At 36.1% G+C, this 18804-nt stretch overlaps 1 protein-coding gene across 1 annotated transcript; it reads right to left on the bottom strand.

Moving 5' to 3' along the window:
• Positions 1-287: 287 nt before the first annotated feature.
• Positions 288-17874, bottom strand: LOC124638864 (inositol-3-phosphate synthase). The gene is made up of 12 exons (XM_047175991.1): positions 17533-17874; positions 15841-16013; positions 14524-14636; positions 13699-13856; positions 6567-6700; positions 5160-5280; positions 4651-4801; positions 3890-3981; positions 3158-3266; positions 2615-2788; positions 2114-2289; positions 288-1700 (listed from the first exon to the last, which is right to left on the bottom strand). Exons 1-12 carry the CDS (start codon positions 17656-17658, stop codon positions 1605-1607), a joined length of 1623 nt encoding a protein of 540 aa, XP_047031947.1. The 5' UTR covers positions 17659-17874; the 3' UTR covers positions 288-1604.
• Positions 17875-18804: the final 930 nt, after the last annotated feature.

Raw genomic sequence — 18804 nt, 5'->3', positions numbered from 1 at the left:
ATGTATCCCTCTTATATACTCTCTTATGTACTCCTCTTATGTACTCTTATATACTCTCTCATGTATCCCTCTTATGTACTCTCTTATGTACTCCTCTTATGTACTCTCTTATGTACTCCTATTATGTACTCCTCTTATTTACTCCACTTATGTACTCTCATAAGTACTCATGTACTCTCTTATGAACACATATGTTCTCCTCTTATAATAAGTTCAATTTGTAAGGGTGCAATATTAGTAAGTTGGGATGAATACTTGGTCAAAAAAAGCTTGTAATAAAAACCCAATTCCATTACAAAATCATTTTATTTCAACATAATCGCACACAGGATACAATTGAAATTAATATTTCCTCATTTGAAACAGTTTCAAAGTAAGAAAATAAATGTTTTACCTCTTAGGCATAAATGTATGAAGCTTTGAACTACCTTACAGAAGTATAATGTACCCTATATGGTTCGTGTGCTTAAAATCTGTTAATAAGTAAGTTAAGTAAATGCTAAAATACATTCGTAATCTTACTGCAAAAATACTGAGATTATAATCAATGAAATTCAAAATAAATAATACAATACGGCACTGAATAAATTATACTTTTAAAAAGTCTATAATACTGCAATGCGAGATTCTACGTCGACATGGAATGTCATAGTTAGACGATAAAAAAGTTAACTTTGACACGATATTTGGTTCTCAAATGTATGGACAATACTATATTTTAAATATACATATATATTGTAAATATACTCCAAAGGTTAGACATGATACGAGGATAAGATACAAAGAATTTTGTAAATATTCCGAAAACTCCGTGTAAGACACAGGACATCACTAGTCATTGGTATTGATGTATTATATACATCGATTTTTATCCAAAATAAATTAAAATTTGTCTAGATAATGCCCGCGAAACGTCACTTAACTTTAAGTTAGCCTCAGTTACAATACTGTAAGTATATATGAAAGATACTAGCTTCGATAAAACTGGTTAAAATTAAATTCCGTTTGCGTATAGGCATTAGGTCTTAACAGTACGAACGTTGATCACACATTATCACAGAACTTAACCAAAATAATTGAAACTAAAAGTGCAAGTGCTAAGTACATAACTAAATAATACTATTCGGAGCAGGAAACAAGAATAAATAAATAAAACTTTCTAATAAATAATAGAAGCACCGAAAGCACACATTTCGTAACATTTATAAATAGTATTTTCATGAACTCTACAACATTATTTTTGGTTGATTCCAGACCCGAAGTTGGTAAACTCAAAAAGATTTTAAATTAAACTTTCTCCATTTTATAACCAAAATATACTTCAATCATAATGTATAAGAAAAAAACTACCATAAACATAACAAAAATAAAATTCCTACCATATTCGGATTTCAAAAACAATGTTGCCAGTTCATTTTGGATAAAAGATTTCTTCTAAAATTAGTAGATCACGTAGTCAATTTAGAGAAGTGATGAAGACTGCTCGTGAATAGTTTTTGTGCCGTGATGGTGCGTGTAAATGGGGGATAATGGCTTATGATAGTGTATGTTGGGGTATGATAGTGTATGATAGTTTATGATGGGGTATGATAGTGGGTGATGGTTCACTGGTCGCCATTCTCGTGTGCGAGCTTCTGTTTCTTGTTGGGCGGCGAGTTGAAGAGGGCACCGCTGTGGAGATCCTTCATGAGGAAGGGCACCTGACGAAGTAAGTTATATTAATTAAGTGCTCTGATGAACAAGATCAATAATCTAGAACATCAATACGACGTAAGACATCAATTTCATAAAAATAAAACAATTTCCACAACCTAAAGAACATAATTGCAAATTATCGCACTGGTAATCAAATTCTGAATTACCATTTTTTCAAAATACAGACACGGTAGTCTGTAAGAGAGATTTATACTACCATTTCTTCAGTAAAAACATATGGAAAGGTATATCGGAATGTTAAATTGTTTTTAAGCTAAGCTCAATCGGTTAAAGATATCTTCAATATTGAGATGCAAGATTTCACCATATTTTACTTGCATACACTGCAAGTTGGATAAAAGCTTTTAAAACTGCACTTTTCAGACTATTTTGAACAAATTACTGTCTACCACCATACCTTATGCTCCAAGCCCAGGTGGTGTGTAGGCGGCAATGCTAAGGCGGCTCTGAGCAGGTTGTGTATGGCGGCTCGCTGCGCGAACAGCGCGTTGTGTACCGGAGCCCCGGGCGGCGTCGCCGGCGCCTTCAGCAGGTACGACAGCGACGACATCACCGGGTGCATGCTCGCGTACGCTGAGGGGGCAAATTAGTATTATAATATGTAAAAAATAATGGTAAATATGACCAAGTCTAAAAATACAGTCTAAAGTCAACACTAAAAACGTAAAGGTGCAGTATATAGATGGGTGACCATCTTTTCATGAAGAGTTTCGAAAGGTCAGATAAATTGGTGTATCTGGCAGTCATTACGGCGATAGTGAAAAGCCAGAAAATCTGACAACCAGTCTTTCAAAAGGGGATCCGATTGCCTGGTGCCTGGGTTGAGAAGATCAGATGGGCAGTCGCTGGTACTTATATTCTTGTAGTGATACTGGGTGGTGCTGTACAGAACACTTACAGTGATCAGCATCCCGGAAGTGGATCCTGGCGAACAGCTCGGCGAGCAGTACCAGGTCCAGTATGAGCGGCACAGCCAGCAGCGAGTCCTCGCACGTGTTGTGCACCACGATGGTGTTGGTGCCGTGGAGAAGAATCTCCGAAGTGTACTCGTCCATCGCGCGCTTTGAGTCACCTGGGACAAATATTAAGATTTGATAATGGTAATACAGATGTTTACAGGGTGACAAATAATCCTAGCTCAAGTATAAGCAGGATTTCTGTCGCATGCCAACGAAATTCATGCCGGCCAGCAGCAAAAAAAACTTTACTGCTACATATATATACACATATAGGCGGCCGGGGCACCACTATGTGCCTCGGTATAATCACTTTCATACAAAAACAGATGGCACCATGAATTCAGTACTTCAATTACTGCGTTCATAGGAAAAAGTAATTTTTTCATTAATTAAGATCTTTCTAAAATGAAAATATGTATTTCAAGAAAATTGTAATTAGAAAATGAATAAAATCACGAAGTCACTTATAATATGGTACTCACCGACATAGGGCACGTATTTAATGACGACCACGTGGTCTGGCTTCTCCCCAGGCTTGTACAGGACCTGGTTGGACTCCACCATATCGTCCACTACGTTACTCTTCGTTATCTAAAATTAAATATTCATTTTAATAAGATAATATTTTTTTAATCATGGATGCGTGTCTTCTGAACCTCAACAGACCACATTTACAAAGTTTGAAAGAATTACACACGATTTCCTTCTTGTCACGTGCTCAGATGTACCTAACCTGAATTTTCTTTTTCTTTTGCATAACTACTTGTGAAAAAAATCTCTGTTACAGCCTTTTTATCGTCCCACTGCTGGGCACAGGCCTCCTCTCACACGGAAAAGGATTGAGCATTATTGAGAGTGAAAAAAATGTATTTGGTTTTTATGTCACTCTTAGTTTTTTACATTTTGTTATTGTTAACTAAATGGTCTACGCCTATAAGCGAGGAAACAAATGGCATGGTTGTGTTTGTATACTTTTATGTATGAAGTTGTGTATTTCTTGTTGGAATTCCTAATAAAATAAATAAATAAATAACCCTGCAAATTGGTCTGTAATTACAGGTTCCAGATACACCAAATGAAAGGGTTCTGAACAGTATCATGTGTGTCAAACACTGGTTCCCGCGGGAAGTTAGAGATAATATTAGTAGAGAGTCTAGATATGTCCATAATTCGACGTCTAGAGATATACAAATATTGTCAACAAAATCACTAACCTCTTTGGATCGGAATTGTTTGGGAGCGGACAGATTCTTGCCGTCATTGTTGCCCAAGTGATTGTAGCTCACGATGGACACTGGCTTCAGACCTGAAACAAAAGAGATTATTTCACAGGATGTTCTTTTGTAAAACGCGTTCAGATTCTTGAGCTTTCTTGACGTTATTCTAGCCAAACATGCCGATTTTTCCTGAAGGATGCCTCATTTAAATTATGTTAAAGATGCGATTATTATAGTTCGGCCATTCAGAGAATGCGTTCCTGACACGTCGCGATTGAACTGACGACGTAATAACATTCATTGATTATTGATATAATAATGTTGTTTTAATGCTCCTCAATTGTTAAAACGGTAAACAACCAGCAAAAATATTTTTATCGTAACTGCAACGCCATTGCAAAGTTACGTCGTCAGTTCAATCGCGACGTGTCAGGAACGCATTCTCTGAATGGCCGAACACGTCAGTTTTTCTAAAACTAAACTTTCACTAAACTACAAAACTAAACTGTCAGTGTTTCTAAAACTTTGGGAATTGAACATGAACTAGTAAACAGTGGTCTTAAGAAAACTGGCGTTTATTTCATCGAAGAACTTGGCACTTAATATATTTGATTCAAAGTTCCAAAAGTTAGGTAAGACCAATCACAACAATTTTGTTTGAAGAGGTGATGTATCGAAACGTTTGTGAAGTTTCAAAAGATAGGGATAAGATCATACATTTTAGAATAATACACATAATGATGGGCACTGAATCTCACCAGCGGACACGAGGAAGTCGACGAGCACGGACTTGAGCTTGGTCTGTCCGGACTTGAAGTCGTCTCCGGACACGAAGCCGCCGCGCAACTCCGCTCGCTCCACCACCCCGGCTACCAGCGTGTTTTGCGGAGACCCGTTTATGTATATGCACTGGTGATGGCGGAAAAAAATATTTTTAAAATGGAGCTTTGCATAATTTCAATAAGCATGAATCTCTAGCTCGTCGGGGCTGAAATGACATATAAATGCACAGTACGACTGATGCGACTTTCACCTGAGACAACCAAGTGTTTTAAGGCATTTTATGAAGAAACTGTCCTACTATTTTTCTATAGACTTGAGACGGATCAATTAAACCTTTACATGGAGATGATTTTATTTAACAGTTTTTTTTCAATGAAGTGCAGCGCTAGCTTTAAGCCTTAGAAGTCTTAAAAGACCTTCCAGGTATTCCAGAAAATTATATTTTACTCAATAAGAACTTCTAGGTACAAGATTATTTACTCACGTTCTCATCAATAGCAGCGAGCGCGAATATAGTGGAGGGTGATATCTCAGAGTTGTTGTCGCGTAATGCCTTCTCAAGATTCTCAGACGTGTCGTGCACTCCCGGGATCACGTCGCAGAACCTAACACAAAACGAAACGAAATTTAACAAAATATGTATATTAAATGAGTCCCTTAAAATTTGGCTTTTCGAATGTCGGTAAAAGGGTTGTTGGTTGGGTATATTTTCTTCCCCTTCACAGATTGATAAATAAGTTAAGTAAATAAGTGCTATATGGTTATTAAATTTTGCTACTTGAAGACAAAAGAAAACTTCTTACTTCGATTTTAGGATCTATTTTTTTGTATCAAGAACTTTTTAAGAAGAAATTATTGGATGGATTGGAAGACTTCAATTTCTAATTATTATTACCTCCTTGTATTACCTACGTTATATGTATACGAAGTTAATTTCTGTATGGAGAGCTAGACACATACACATATCTCTTCAGAACTAGTGTCTAAATACGACGGTGGCATACCTCTTACAGAACTTTCACACCAGCACATTTTCCGATCGACACAAAGCTGACAAGAAAATCCTCTATTATGTACTCTGGAGAATTACATTTTCTGCAGTCTACACAATTTACAAAACATAGCAAATATTTAACCAAGACATTACGAACTACATCATCACTATCACACAGACGAGTAGCACATTGAACTCTGGCTATTTAAAAAACTGTCATGTGCAAAAACTACAGTAGGTATATTATAGTGTTCATGCGTTTTTGTGTGCGGTCATTAACTTTCTGAATGACATATGAGAGCGATAGAAGTCATTGTAATTAAAAACAGTTTTATTATGAGGATATTGTTTATTTAAGGAATAATGAAGTAAAAAGCTATTATTGATATGAAAGTGGTTTCTTTTCAGACCCATGATCAACTTATTACCTACCTTTACGACCCATACTTTTTTAATTGCTAATTCGAAATTTTTAATTTCAATATTACATCTATGAACGTAAATTAAAACCTCGATAAGGGCCACAGTTTTTTTTTTTTTTTTATATATATAGATAGATTACCGTTGATCTTTTACCGTTGCCAGAAAGTTTGACAACCGGTCTTACCAAGAGGTATCGGGCTGCCCGGGTAACTGGGTTGAGGAGGTGAGATAGGCAGTCGCTACCTTGTAAAATACTGGTAGGTACTCAGCACTCAGTACACTCAGTGAGGCTGGAAGCCGACCCCAACATAGTTAGGAAAAGGCAGATGATGACAAAAAGTATAGTATGTAGAAAGATAGGGCTGTCGCTCCTTGTAAAGCACTGGTACTCAGCTACATCCGGTTAGACTGGAAGCCGACCCCAACATAGTGGGGAAAAAGGCTCGGAGAATGAATGACGTAGAAAGAGCTTACCTCTCAGTGTTAGCAGTCCAGAGCACGATGATCTTGTCGAGCTTGTGTTTGTCGCGACAATCCTTGATGTCTGCGCGCACTTGTAGGTACTGCTCGTACTTTGTGCCACGGATGAGGTTCGTCGCACGGTCCGCCTGGGGACGTATTTTTTATATGTTAGTTGGATATAATATGAGAACACGGAAGAAGGAGATGCTTATAGAGGTCTAAGTTGCCGAAAGTTGAAAAGAATAGAGAAATTGGGCAAAAAGTAGATGGACCCGTCCATCTGAGCGTTTCATTTTATCGAAGTGTGCTCTGAATGGTCCTTGTTATTAATTTAAGAAAAATATACAAAAAGAAATCCTTAATAATTCGGTCTAAATATGTGTAAAGTAAACTAAAACGTTTCTGAAAATAAAAGTATGAAACTAGAAAACTTTCCAGACTTGGTGTTACCAGGCTTGGTGTCTTTTTAAGGTGATTTAATAAATTCAATGAATAGTATTAACATGAACAAAATTATAAAAATTCATACATCTAAACTTGAGCAATTTCAACATTCATAAGATGCAAATCGATTTAACTTGTGCAAGGTCAAAGCATGGTCGTTATACATAATTTATGGAACTATTTCCCGTCGCGATAACTTTACTATGAATAAATGTGTATTGCCAATAATTTTCTTCATACGTAACACATAGTGATAAGGAATTTATTGAACTTACCGCGAAATATACCTACATGAATTGCAAATATTTTATGGAAAGCTGAAGTTATTTTATAAACATACTAAATTCTGCCGACGGTGTTACTCGTGTCCCGTGAGAAGCATTTCACGCACATGTATAAAAAGTAGTATATAGCCTTCTCCTACCAACCCGCATTGAGCAAGCGTGGTGATTAATGCTCAATCCTTCTCCGTGTGAGAGGAGGCCTGTGCCCAGCAGTAGGACGATAAAAAGGCTGTGACAGTAACAACAGCCTTCTCCGATATCACAAAAATATAGTTTTCGGATGGGCCATTGATTCTTGAGATTAGCTCATATAAGCAAAGAAACACAATAAAGATTTCAGCTTTATAATATTAGAATAGATATCGAAAAATTCGAAAATACGACGAATTCGAACGAAAAATTTTGATTTTGATTTTGATTTTGATTGGTATATAAGGTATCCCTACTGAAATGTATTTTGGTAATATTCGGGCTAATGAGGTTCTTCTCAATAAGACCCATTTCTTGGGACCGTGCATCTTACTACATATTGACGTTCATAAGCACTTATAACAGGTATACACCTATGAAAGAAAAACCTTTGACTTTCGAGTTTGAAAAGCGTCTACGCCTCGAAAAAAAAAATCTTTTTTCGATGTAATTTAACTGTCAGAATTTCTTAAAAGTTCTAGAAGTCGAACTTTTATTTTGTCTAGCACGATAATGAAGCGCCCTATATTTTGAAAATAGAACACCATTATAGGCGGGTTATTTTTCAAATAAGGAAGAACACGAACCCGCGAACAGACACTGTTTTATAAACAGGCAAAGGAAATTTTTTATTATTCCACTGTGGGCCCATTCATAGACAATCGGCTCTTTGTAAACACACTGTCCGGTTATGATCAACAGTTCGCCACGTGTTTTGGAAAAAAGAAAGTTTCTACACAATGGTGGAACATACACGTGGAAAAGGCACGTGGCTAACACTGGAATTACTAATATAACAGTGTTTTATCTATGAGCCGTCAATATTGTTTATAAATTGTGAATAGGTTTGTAAGCTCAAGTGATTAATGGTCTTGCGCCCATTAATAGCTGTGCAAACAAAGCCTACGAATCATTTTCATATTTTGAAACAAAGCTGAAAAGTTTACCATTAAATTCTTTCATAGAACGAAAAATATTTCTACCACTTAGCAGCAATTATTTTTAGTGGCAATAAACGTAATATAACCAGAATAAAATTACACTTCGTTTTAAAACTATTTAAAATGATTTATCACCCTTTTCACTAGGTACCTTATTGAATTTCAAAACATACTAAAAAATAATGAAATAGATCATAGAGACACGCATAGGTATTCATCATAATTCACATTATTTGGAGAGATGCCAGAATTTTTAATTTGCTCTCTTAAACATAGATAAAGTTTATAAAAAACGTTTATCTATACTTCCAGATTAATATTATAAAAGAGAAAACATTTTCTGTTCGTTTCTTTTACCCTAAAGGTGGCTTCGAAACTACTGAAACAAAAAAAACGGCCAAGTGCGAGTCGGACTCGCGCACGTAGGGTTCCGTACCATCCAAACTAATATTCTATATATATTTATGGATATCGAGCAAAAATGAGCAAAAACCCGTTTTACCCTTTGGGTACGGAACCCTAAAAACTTCTTTCACTTTTGGGTAGCTACACTATGCCCCTGTGACATAAGCTATATTTCATTTTAAAGTTCTGTACTTTTCGCCTGAAAGTGTAACAGACAGATAGACAGAGTCACTTTTGCTTTTTTTTTTAGCCTGTCCCCCTGCTGGGTAAAGGCCTCCTCATTTTGCCTCCAAACCTGTCGATCTTTTGAGCCCTCCCACAAATCAGGGTTGTAGGCATCCAGGTCATCCCGCCATCTCTTCCGAGGTCTACCCTACTTTTGCATTTATAATAAATAGAAAATTAATATATTGTGAAGTAAAACCGCATCAATATAACGTAAAAGCTATTACATTTGCAAATAGGCAATATCAATTTCGTTAAGTACATAAGCACACCCCTGGGAGGCGCTCAGATCAATACAGGTACATATCATAGATATAGAACACTATGTAGTATGTAACATACCTATTAATAAATTGTTTTAAGAGAGGAAATATTGATAGTGGAATGGAAAGATTAAAGTAATTACTGGAGGCAAAGCAAGTCTGTAGCTAAAAATCATGGACAGGCCAAATGATTTGCTGGGGAGTTTGCTCCACCACTTCTCCTTCCCAGCAAAAACACATAGGAGTGGTGAAGAGCGGGCTTTTGGGTGCTTTCTTTTGTAAATGTGACCTTCAAAAAGTGCTGATTTTCAGCCTACTTTGAATAACTTACTTTTTATCTTTATCTAATATCTTAAACGTTGTCCAAAACAAATATCCTAGCCCTATTGTACATTGTTTTAGCGGCAACAATCCCCTGCAACTAACTATCACGGTTCATGAGATACAGCCTGCTGAAAGATGGACAGCACAGTCTTATTAACGGGTGTCTTTAAGTGAGGATCCCAAAAAATACCAGAAGGCCGGCTTGTCCTTTGGACAAAAAATTTGCTTTGCCATACAACGTAGAAATGCAGCCAGTCTGCTGGGCACGTTTCCGGAGGACAGTGATGCGGAGGAGTACTTCGACGCGTAATCAATGTTTTTTTTTATAATTATATACTTTTATTTTCGTATACCGTGTTTTTTTTTTAAGATAAGTAGTGTACGTTTGTATATAGTGTGTTCATATTTCCTTGTAAAAATGTCAACTCGCAGAAAAGGATCACATTGAACTTAGACAATCCTTCATTCATTCACTTTTTATTTTCTAAACATTGTCATTCAATCAATCTCGATATCTCGATTGATACGAGTGTCCACGCGACCCCATTCTCAGTGACAAAATGAGGTATTGTGTGTCAAGGACTTTCACCCCTCCCCCTGGTCTCATCTTCTAAAACGGTTGGCATTGAACCTATATTGTGAAGTATTTTGACAAAGCTACCTGTCTCACCCTCGTCAAAAGTTTTCGTCGTGCGAAACATACTGACTGTCTTAGTGGGTAATGTATTGAAAATAGATTTATGTAACATGTTTTTGATAGAGCAACTCTGTTCATTTAAGTATATTAATTAGTACGACTTTATACATAATTTGTAAGGAAAGGATATGGTTAGTTTTTGGTCAAAGGATACTTTGATCAAAAAGTGCAGGAACATTTTTTCACAATAGAAATGTTTTATGATGCTCCTGGCTAAGTAACACACATGGATCACAGCAAAGCCTGGCGCGGCCGGTCCGTGAATGTGTGACTATCTATTGGTTGTCCGGGTAACTTCATTGAGGAGGTCAGATAAGCAGTCGCTCAATGTAAAACCCTGGTACTCAGCTGCATTTGTTCAGACTGCAAACCGACCCCAACATAGTTTCTAAAAGGCTCGACAGTTATTTCATGATAAACGAATTGTTTTAAAAAGCTTCACCACTGAGAAACTGACCTATTTCACCTAAATAGACGCTCCAATCGATTTCTAGAGACGAGTATAAACGTTCAGATATTTACGGACGTTCTCGCGTCGGTACCGACCATGACGATGGCTAACTAGAGAGCATACTACACTACTAACCGCCTATAATTTCCACTGTATACAGCCGTAATTACTTACAAGGTCAATTATAGAGCTACGGTCACTATGTTGGTTCCAAGAGTATTCAAGTACTAAGAAAATAAATATCGCAAACTTCGTTTTCTGGATTTTTCTATTATAAATGGAGCTGATTTTATTTTCCCTGTATTAATAACAATAGGTATCATCAATATCAGGATTTTTTTTTCTGTTGTGTCATTAAATATCCTTGGCAGTCTTTACAGGTATTCAGAAGCCAGTAAGTCTGACACCAGTCTAACCAGGGTTTTGGGCTGCCCGGATTACTGGGTTGAGGTCAGATAGGCAGTCGCTTCTTGTAAAGCACTGGTACTCAGCTGAATCTGGTTAGACTGGAAGCCGACCCCAAGATGTTTGGGAAAAGGCTCGGAAGATGAAGATGATGACTACCCATCTTTAAAATACCTAAAGAATCGTAAACGTTAAGTCTACGACCATTAGATTAACCATTAGATAATTTATTCCCCAAAAAAAACTAGCTCGACCTAGAGAACTTTGATCTATATTCAAATAAGATACAGCACTGTCTACGCAGCCAAATAACATACACAAAACCGACATACCCACAGCTGACGTCAAACCACGTCATACTCACACGTGACGCGAATCGACGTCACATTACGAGAACGCGATCTATTTCTGCAAATTACCGGTTGATTTTCTCAGGGCTGGCAGTTGGTATGTTGTTCGTATGGTATAGGTTCTCGTTACGGTAAATTTTGATCCTATTTATAGATACTGTGGTTGGGTTTGCATAGGTGTACTTGTATTTTAAAGAGGAAACATTTTTGTTTGTTTGTAAAGGCTTCGAAACTACTAAAATTCTTTCACTGTTGGAAAGCTACACTCGAGTAACATATATTTTAACACAATAATCAACATAAATTGATATTTTTACTGGAATTAATTATTCTCCCTATAGTATTATTTTCAGTGGGTTATCAGGAAAAAAATGTGTTTTTGACTAACAACAGAATTTCCGTATGGCATTTCTGAGAACAACATATGAACGGAGTACCATTGTGTGTATAGAGCAAATGTAATACATTGTACGTGCGTGTGTTACAAACGTAAAGACTATTGAATGTTGAGGAAAATATATCGCTTTAACGCGACAAGTGCTTAGTTCAAGGTATAGTCTATTAAAATGATAATAAGCTACTAATTACTATGTATTAAGCCATTGATATATAGAGTGGACTTAAATACATTTTGCAAATTTTTTGAGTAATTTTCACGATTTATCCACAGAGTAATATTTTTGTAATAAAAAAAATATATTTTCAAGGTTTTCTTCATTTCATCATTATCATTTTAGTTGAAAAGACTTATTTTGAACTAAAATAATAACCGTTTTGGCTACACAGTTTTAATATTCACCTACTTTAAGTAGCAACCCTAAACTATCACAGATTTTAATATTGAAATGTCCACGAAAAAATTCACAGCATTATGCATACACAACGGTGTATAGCGGTTTGTCAATGAACTATAAGAATTCCTATTCCGATAGCAACAGCTTTTTTATAGCATAGTCGCCGAAAACGACGAAATGCGAGATTTTAATAGTTTTTTAGATCGGTTGTGTCCATCGGGTGTTTGCGAATTTTAATGTGAAGAATTAAGTTAATTTATCAGGTGTTCTTAAATGATAATGCATGAATAAACATGCACTAATCGGATTCCTACATTTAATAATGCGGAATTTTTCCGTTTGAACCAATAATAACCGCATAATTTAATTAATTCGTGAAAAAGTTTAAACTCATACCGTCTTACCACAAAAACTTTTTAACGTCAGTTTAAGAATTGTCTAAAAAAATTTCAAATTATGACGTTGACATATGGTTCATTTTGGAGCCACATTTTTTTTAGACAAGTGTAAAACAGTGGTAAAAGTTTTTGTAGTAAGGCCAATAATTTTTATCCTATTGTAACTTGTAAAAAAAGTGCTTAGGCATACATAAATTATCTTTAATCTATTATCTGCAAAGCCTATGCGTCTGCGCATTCATTCAATAAACTCAGTAACCACGCTACCATGTTAAATCGCTGACTGCAACGATTAATTTAATAGCTGAATCTTACTGGCGTCAAATTACTAGGATCGTACCATTCGACATATTTTTCAAATTATGTAACTGAAAAAGACTTATTCACTGTTGCTGTTTATTCACATATGCTTCAGTTCACAAAAATATTTCCAGGAAAAATGTATGTGTTGTTGTGGTGTTGATAAAAATGCAAAATTCTAAGAAAAATGTGTGGCTAGTACTATAGAGGTTTTTTGTGAATTACTCGAATAACCCGAAACGTGGTAAAGCTATATTTTCAACACAATATGTATAATGATTCGATTCGATTAGAATAGTTTGCGATTGCTCAAAAGTGAACATACATTATTCATTGCAATTAATATAAGGAAGGAAAAATTGCTGTCCCATTTTCTACCAAATTCGAAATTTCTATCAAATACCCCAAACACGAAACGGCTTTTTATATACCTAGATATAATTTTTACCTCCCATCCCTCGCCTTTAATTTTAAACTTTAAATCTTCTATGCCTAACCGTATCAAAAATTAAAAAATTCCATGTAATTCAATCAATTTTCTTATTCTTATACAGAGTTTCCCGAGCAAATATTGGCTCCGAAAGTGTTTATACGACGACTTTTAAGCCATTAATTAGGCAGCTGAAAACTGTGTTCACCCAAACTCTCCATCGAGCTACAAATTCCCAACTCACCTGGTTAGCAGCAATGAAGTCAGGATCGTATATAGCAGGCCTAGGCTTCATGACAGACATTTCCTTCTTCAACTTCTGTTGTAAATCGAAGTCTATAACCTTAGCGCGGACCATAGACTCTGCCAAGTTCAGGGGACTGATGTCCCAGCCGTCGATCACTGAGGAACGAAGGGGGCATGACAAAAAAAGTGTAAAAAAAGCGTCAGAAATATTTTATAAAACACTTGTACTTAGATGCATCCGGTTAGACTGGAAACCGACCCCAACATAGTTGGGAAAAGGCTCGGGAGATGATGGATGTTGACAAAGCCGATGTCTAAAGATATTGTGTGATATTTTTAAAGCGGTTCGGCTTCTACTAGTTTAATAATTACGTTAATCGGATCGAGTTTTATTGAGTAATCAGTATCAATAAAATGGTCCGCAAATAAAAACCTCCTAAATTAAAGTCCGATTAAAGATGTCTATGTAAACTTTTATACTCCACTTCAGAATATAGTAAAATATAATTTTATACGCAATATTGCTCCAACTTTTTTTTCTACAGCATCGCGATAGCGAAAACTATACTACTTGGTATCACACTAATGACGTAAATAGCCCAAAGTAAGGGAAGGTTCATATTTTTGGTGAAAAATACGTCGAGCGTATCGTATATAGTACAATCGACGCACGAACGTATAATCGGTTGAGTGTGAATGGTCTTATGTTTTTCTATACCGTCTGTTCTGGCGTTACGCGACCGATAATATGTGACGCATCTTCTGTGATACATGAACCTTACCTAAGACAAACAAAACAAAATACTCTCTTCGACAAACTTACCCAAGTCATCAGGGTGCACCATGGGTAACAAATGGCTCATGGGTACGTGAACGTCGCAGCCTTTCTCGTCGATACCGAGGCGGACCGTCGACGCTTGAGTTATGGAGCCCCACCTGGCACAATGGAGAGTATGGTTTAGATGAAAGTACAGACTTAGTAAATTAAATTTCTGGACAGTGCGATCTTCTTGAATGAAGTTTCGGATTTAGAGAACGTAAGGTTTGAAGCTAATCTTGTCGCTAACGAGAAAACTGCAGTTTTACGAATGTTGTAAATCATAGTTTTTCGCAAACCCTCCTGATAACGATATGGAATAAGTTTTTGAAAATGTTATATGTGTTTCCTGTCAGGTCTTCCCTCCGTCGTGTAAAGCTCTTAACATAATATTCTTGAAGATAGGTAGGATAGATCCTATATAATATTACGGTTGTTTATTCCGCCAGGTCTACCCGGCGTTAAATAAAACTAGCTTCCTTAAGTTCTTTTCATTAAAACTCTAACTAACTCCAATTAAAAAAAGATATACTACACCCACATTACAAAAATAGATGAACAACTACGTACATATAGAAAACTGACAGCGCTAAACAGAGCTTAACATCGCAAATCGATAGATTATAGTTATCATCAACAAGGAAAAGGCCATTCTATTCCTTTTTCAACCAAGATCGAATGTTACAATGAAAGTTTTAATCCTGTTACTTAACCAGTATAGGGCTTCATTCCGCTTAATTACTACGAAGGAACGTTAGCTTAAACTTAACTTGTGAAATGGATTCAGATTGAATTCAGTAAGTTGGGCGGATTGGACGTTGAAGTTATGGTTTGTTAATATTCCAGAAAGTTGCGTAGTTTTACGAGTGTATTTATCGGCATTATGATTTTGTCCGGAGACAGGAACAGTTCTTATATGAGGTACAGTTTTTTTTAAAGTTATGTGCAGTCCTAATGCACGGATTAATGGCATATTATGGTCTTTTTTACGTGGGAATCATCAATTGACCCCTTCCGCTGTTTCACCCACAACGGGAGAAGGAGATGCAGACTTCTACTGAATACAAGCTACCATGTTCTTCCTAGAGCCCTTTGTATACCAGGGCTGCGGTAACTCTTTCGAACAACCCAGCAGCCTTAAGGCCCCGCTCTCTTTGTGAAAATAATGGTATGGTTCAGTCCAGGGGGAAACATGGAGTAGTGCGGAGCAGTGTAGTAGTGCTACCCTAAGAAAGAATTATAAGAAAAGTATATTTGATTGAGCGATCTTTAGTCTGCTCTTGAGGTTGTGGTGGTCAGGGTTGTGAGCTCATTATCACTTACCAGTTAGGATCCATCTTCCCATTCTTAGTGTTCCACGACAGCTGGTGGCGGTTAGCGAGGACAGCAGCAGTGAAGGTGGAGCCGTTGTTGCCTCCCCAGCCCACCAGCATCACGCCGACCTTGCCTACCCGCCGGTCTGTGCGGATGTTCAGTGTTTTGCGGATCGGACGAGCCTGGGAGAAGGGGGAGAGATTTTAGTGACAATTAAAGTTGATATTGAAGTAAATTAGATAAAATAATTGATATTTCTGTAAAAATTTAGTCTGTAAAAATTGTATTTTTGCTTGTTTGTAATGGATTCACTCACTACTACTGGAACGTTTTAGAAACTTTCATTGTTGGAAAGCCGCACATTAAGGTACATTTTATCCTGATACGGGCAGTAGATTGTACGGAATGAGGGTGAAACGGCGGGAAAACTACCAGTATGTTTGTAATAAATACTTAACTGAACGACTTATATTCAGAGAGAAATTCATTATTAGTTTTCATTCTAAAGGATATGCTTGGTTTCTGGAAACATTGAATACATCCTGATCCTAGAATATGATATTACAGTCTAAGACTTCAGTCTGCTTGATTGAAAAAATATTTCAACCAGTATGTACGCTTGCCTATAACCAAAGTGATAAATCTATTTGCCATCATTGCATAGAAGCAAATTGATATAGATTTATGTAGCAGGCAACTGCAGCATTAATGATGATTTATGAGTTCAGAGAACAGTTTTAGATAGGTTCTTATAACAGAAAACTATAAGCTTTGTTCCACCCGCTTCCTGTACCTGGACCAAAAGAAGCCTGTGCTTCCGCAGACTCTATAGTATCAGTGTACTTTTCTTTGAAATTGGTGAAACTCTTACTTTCATATTACCTAATATGAAAGTAATTTTTCAACAAATAGCTTTTTATCAATTTCCTACTTTCTAAATTAATTAGCATGTATCTGAGAAATATTTGATAAATATAATAAGAAGGTAGGATTTTTCTTTGTTTGCACCGAACATAATGAATCAATTTAGCAAATTCTTCCACTATTGGGAAGCTAGACTTGTTATCTCCAGTGTCATTAATAAGTTGGTTGAAAAGAGTTTCAGAAACAAATAGCAGAGCTTGGGTCCATACTTGTTCAGACTTGTTGTCATTATAAACATTAATAAATAACAATTGATCTACTTTGAGTACACAGTAAATACACAACTATCCTAATTTCACAGAACAAATTACCCATATTCATTGCTGCCCAAATATTCAGCTGAATAATAAAATGTTATGTATGTACAAGGAATACCAAAGACATCTCTATCTATGGGAGAAAACTATGCCATACAAATGACTCAAAGTAATCAGAGCAATAACAGGCTTTTGATTGTAGTCATAGAGATTATCATATCTTGATAACAACTCTTTGAAATAGCCTCCACAAAAGAAATGTCATAATATAGGTGTTAAAACCTTTTGGCACTAACTCATTTCACATGCCTGAGTTTCTAATAAGAAATTATGAATTAAATTCATGTTAGATCTGCAGAAAAGACTCGGGAAGCGATTCTATGCACATGTGCGAGTTGTAGATACAAGTATATATAGTAGCAACCTGTTCCTTCTGGAACATGCACAACAAATCGATACCGCAACGACTACGAATGCCGCGAAACGCATCCCTGTTAAACATCAACAAAAATTCACTTACCGTGACTTCATCTCCATTTCTAGTCACCAGAGTCTCTTCATATTCGTAGTCTGAGTAAATATATTCATCAGTATATTTAATATTAGGACTTGAGATAACCAAAGACGGTGATTTTTCCATTTTCATTAAACAAAATACTCTTCAACTTCGGAATTGGTAGAGAAATTGCGTTTTCAGCAAGTCCTTGTTCGGTTTGGAGGGAACTAGTGAATACGTGGCGCCGGTATAAAGTTGCAGTGTGTAATTAATAGCAGAGTCGCCGACACCAACAAATATCGACTTGGATATGAGCAATTCCGGCAAAGCGACAGCACGATGTGAAACTGTGGATTGCGATTTGCGTGAATTATGACGTGAGTCGCGACAGCTGACAACTCAGTCAGCTGTCAGCTGACAATCTTGACGTTTACAATCAATACAAGATCGCTGTTCACGGTGATCCGTAGGGATGAACCATACTAATTTCAATGTATTTTTGAACCTTGAAGATACTTATTTATATGGTTAATCCTTTTTATTATTATAATGGAGGCTTAGTAGAAGTTTATATTATCTTGTATTAATAGCATACTAGCTTGAACAATGTTCTGAACCTAAATAAATAATATTTAATAGTTCTGTGCAAGTTATTCTCGTCCTATCTACTGAAAACTTAATAATGATCCTGGCAGTCGGATAAAAATATTCGACATTTAAAAGTTATTAATTTCATCTTGCACCACGGTTAAATTTTCATAAAAAACGTTGATTTCTCGTACACTATTATGAATAGCTACAAGTTAGTTGTGCTTTGGATTAAGATTCATTTTTAAGACGGTAATTTAGTTTCGTATTCAACTTATTTCGGTTTTTATGTGCTAGATCTCAAATACCTGATGAAAAACAAATGATAAATTACAAGTTAAGCTAATATAAGTGTTAAAAAAGAAATTGTTGAACTATACGTTAAGCATTTCAAAAAATACACAAAGTCTGTACAATAAACAAAAAATATTTTAGTTCCAAGTATTTGAAATACAGCACCAAAACAAAGTTATAAATTCATGTCTTTCTGTATTTATTTTATAGCGTACTTTATGCGCTCTCGCAAGGTAACAATACTGTGTGTACATTATTAATTTATTAAACCTCGCCCACGCTCACATCTTCCTACTTGTTATACCTACATAGAGAACACCCAAAGTACAACAACCGCAATATGATATAGGTAGGTATACAATATTTCATACAATGAAATTGAATAGACCGATTTTAAATGGTAACATAACTTCA

This window comes from Helicoverpa zea, chromosome 18 (assembly GCF_022581195.2).
Source record: "Helicoverpa zea isolate HzStark_Cry1AcR chromosome 18, ilHelZeax1.1, whole genome shotgun sequence".
Classification (NCBI taxonomy): domain Eukaryota; kingdom Metazoa; phylum Arthropoda; class Insecta; order Lepidoptera; family Noctuidae; genus Helicoverpa; species Helicoverpa zea.
Note: the sequence above shows the minus strand (reverse complement) of the source record. Positions and strands in the feature narration are given on the sequence as shown.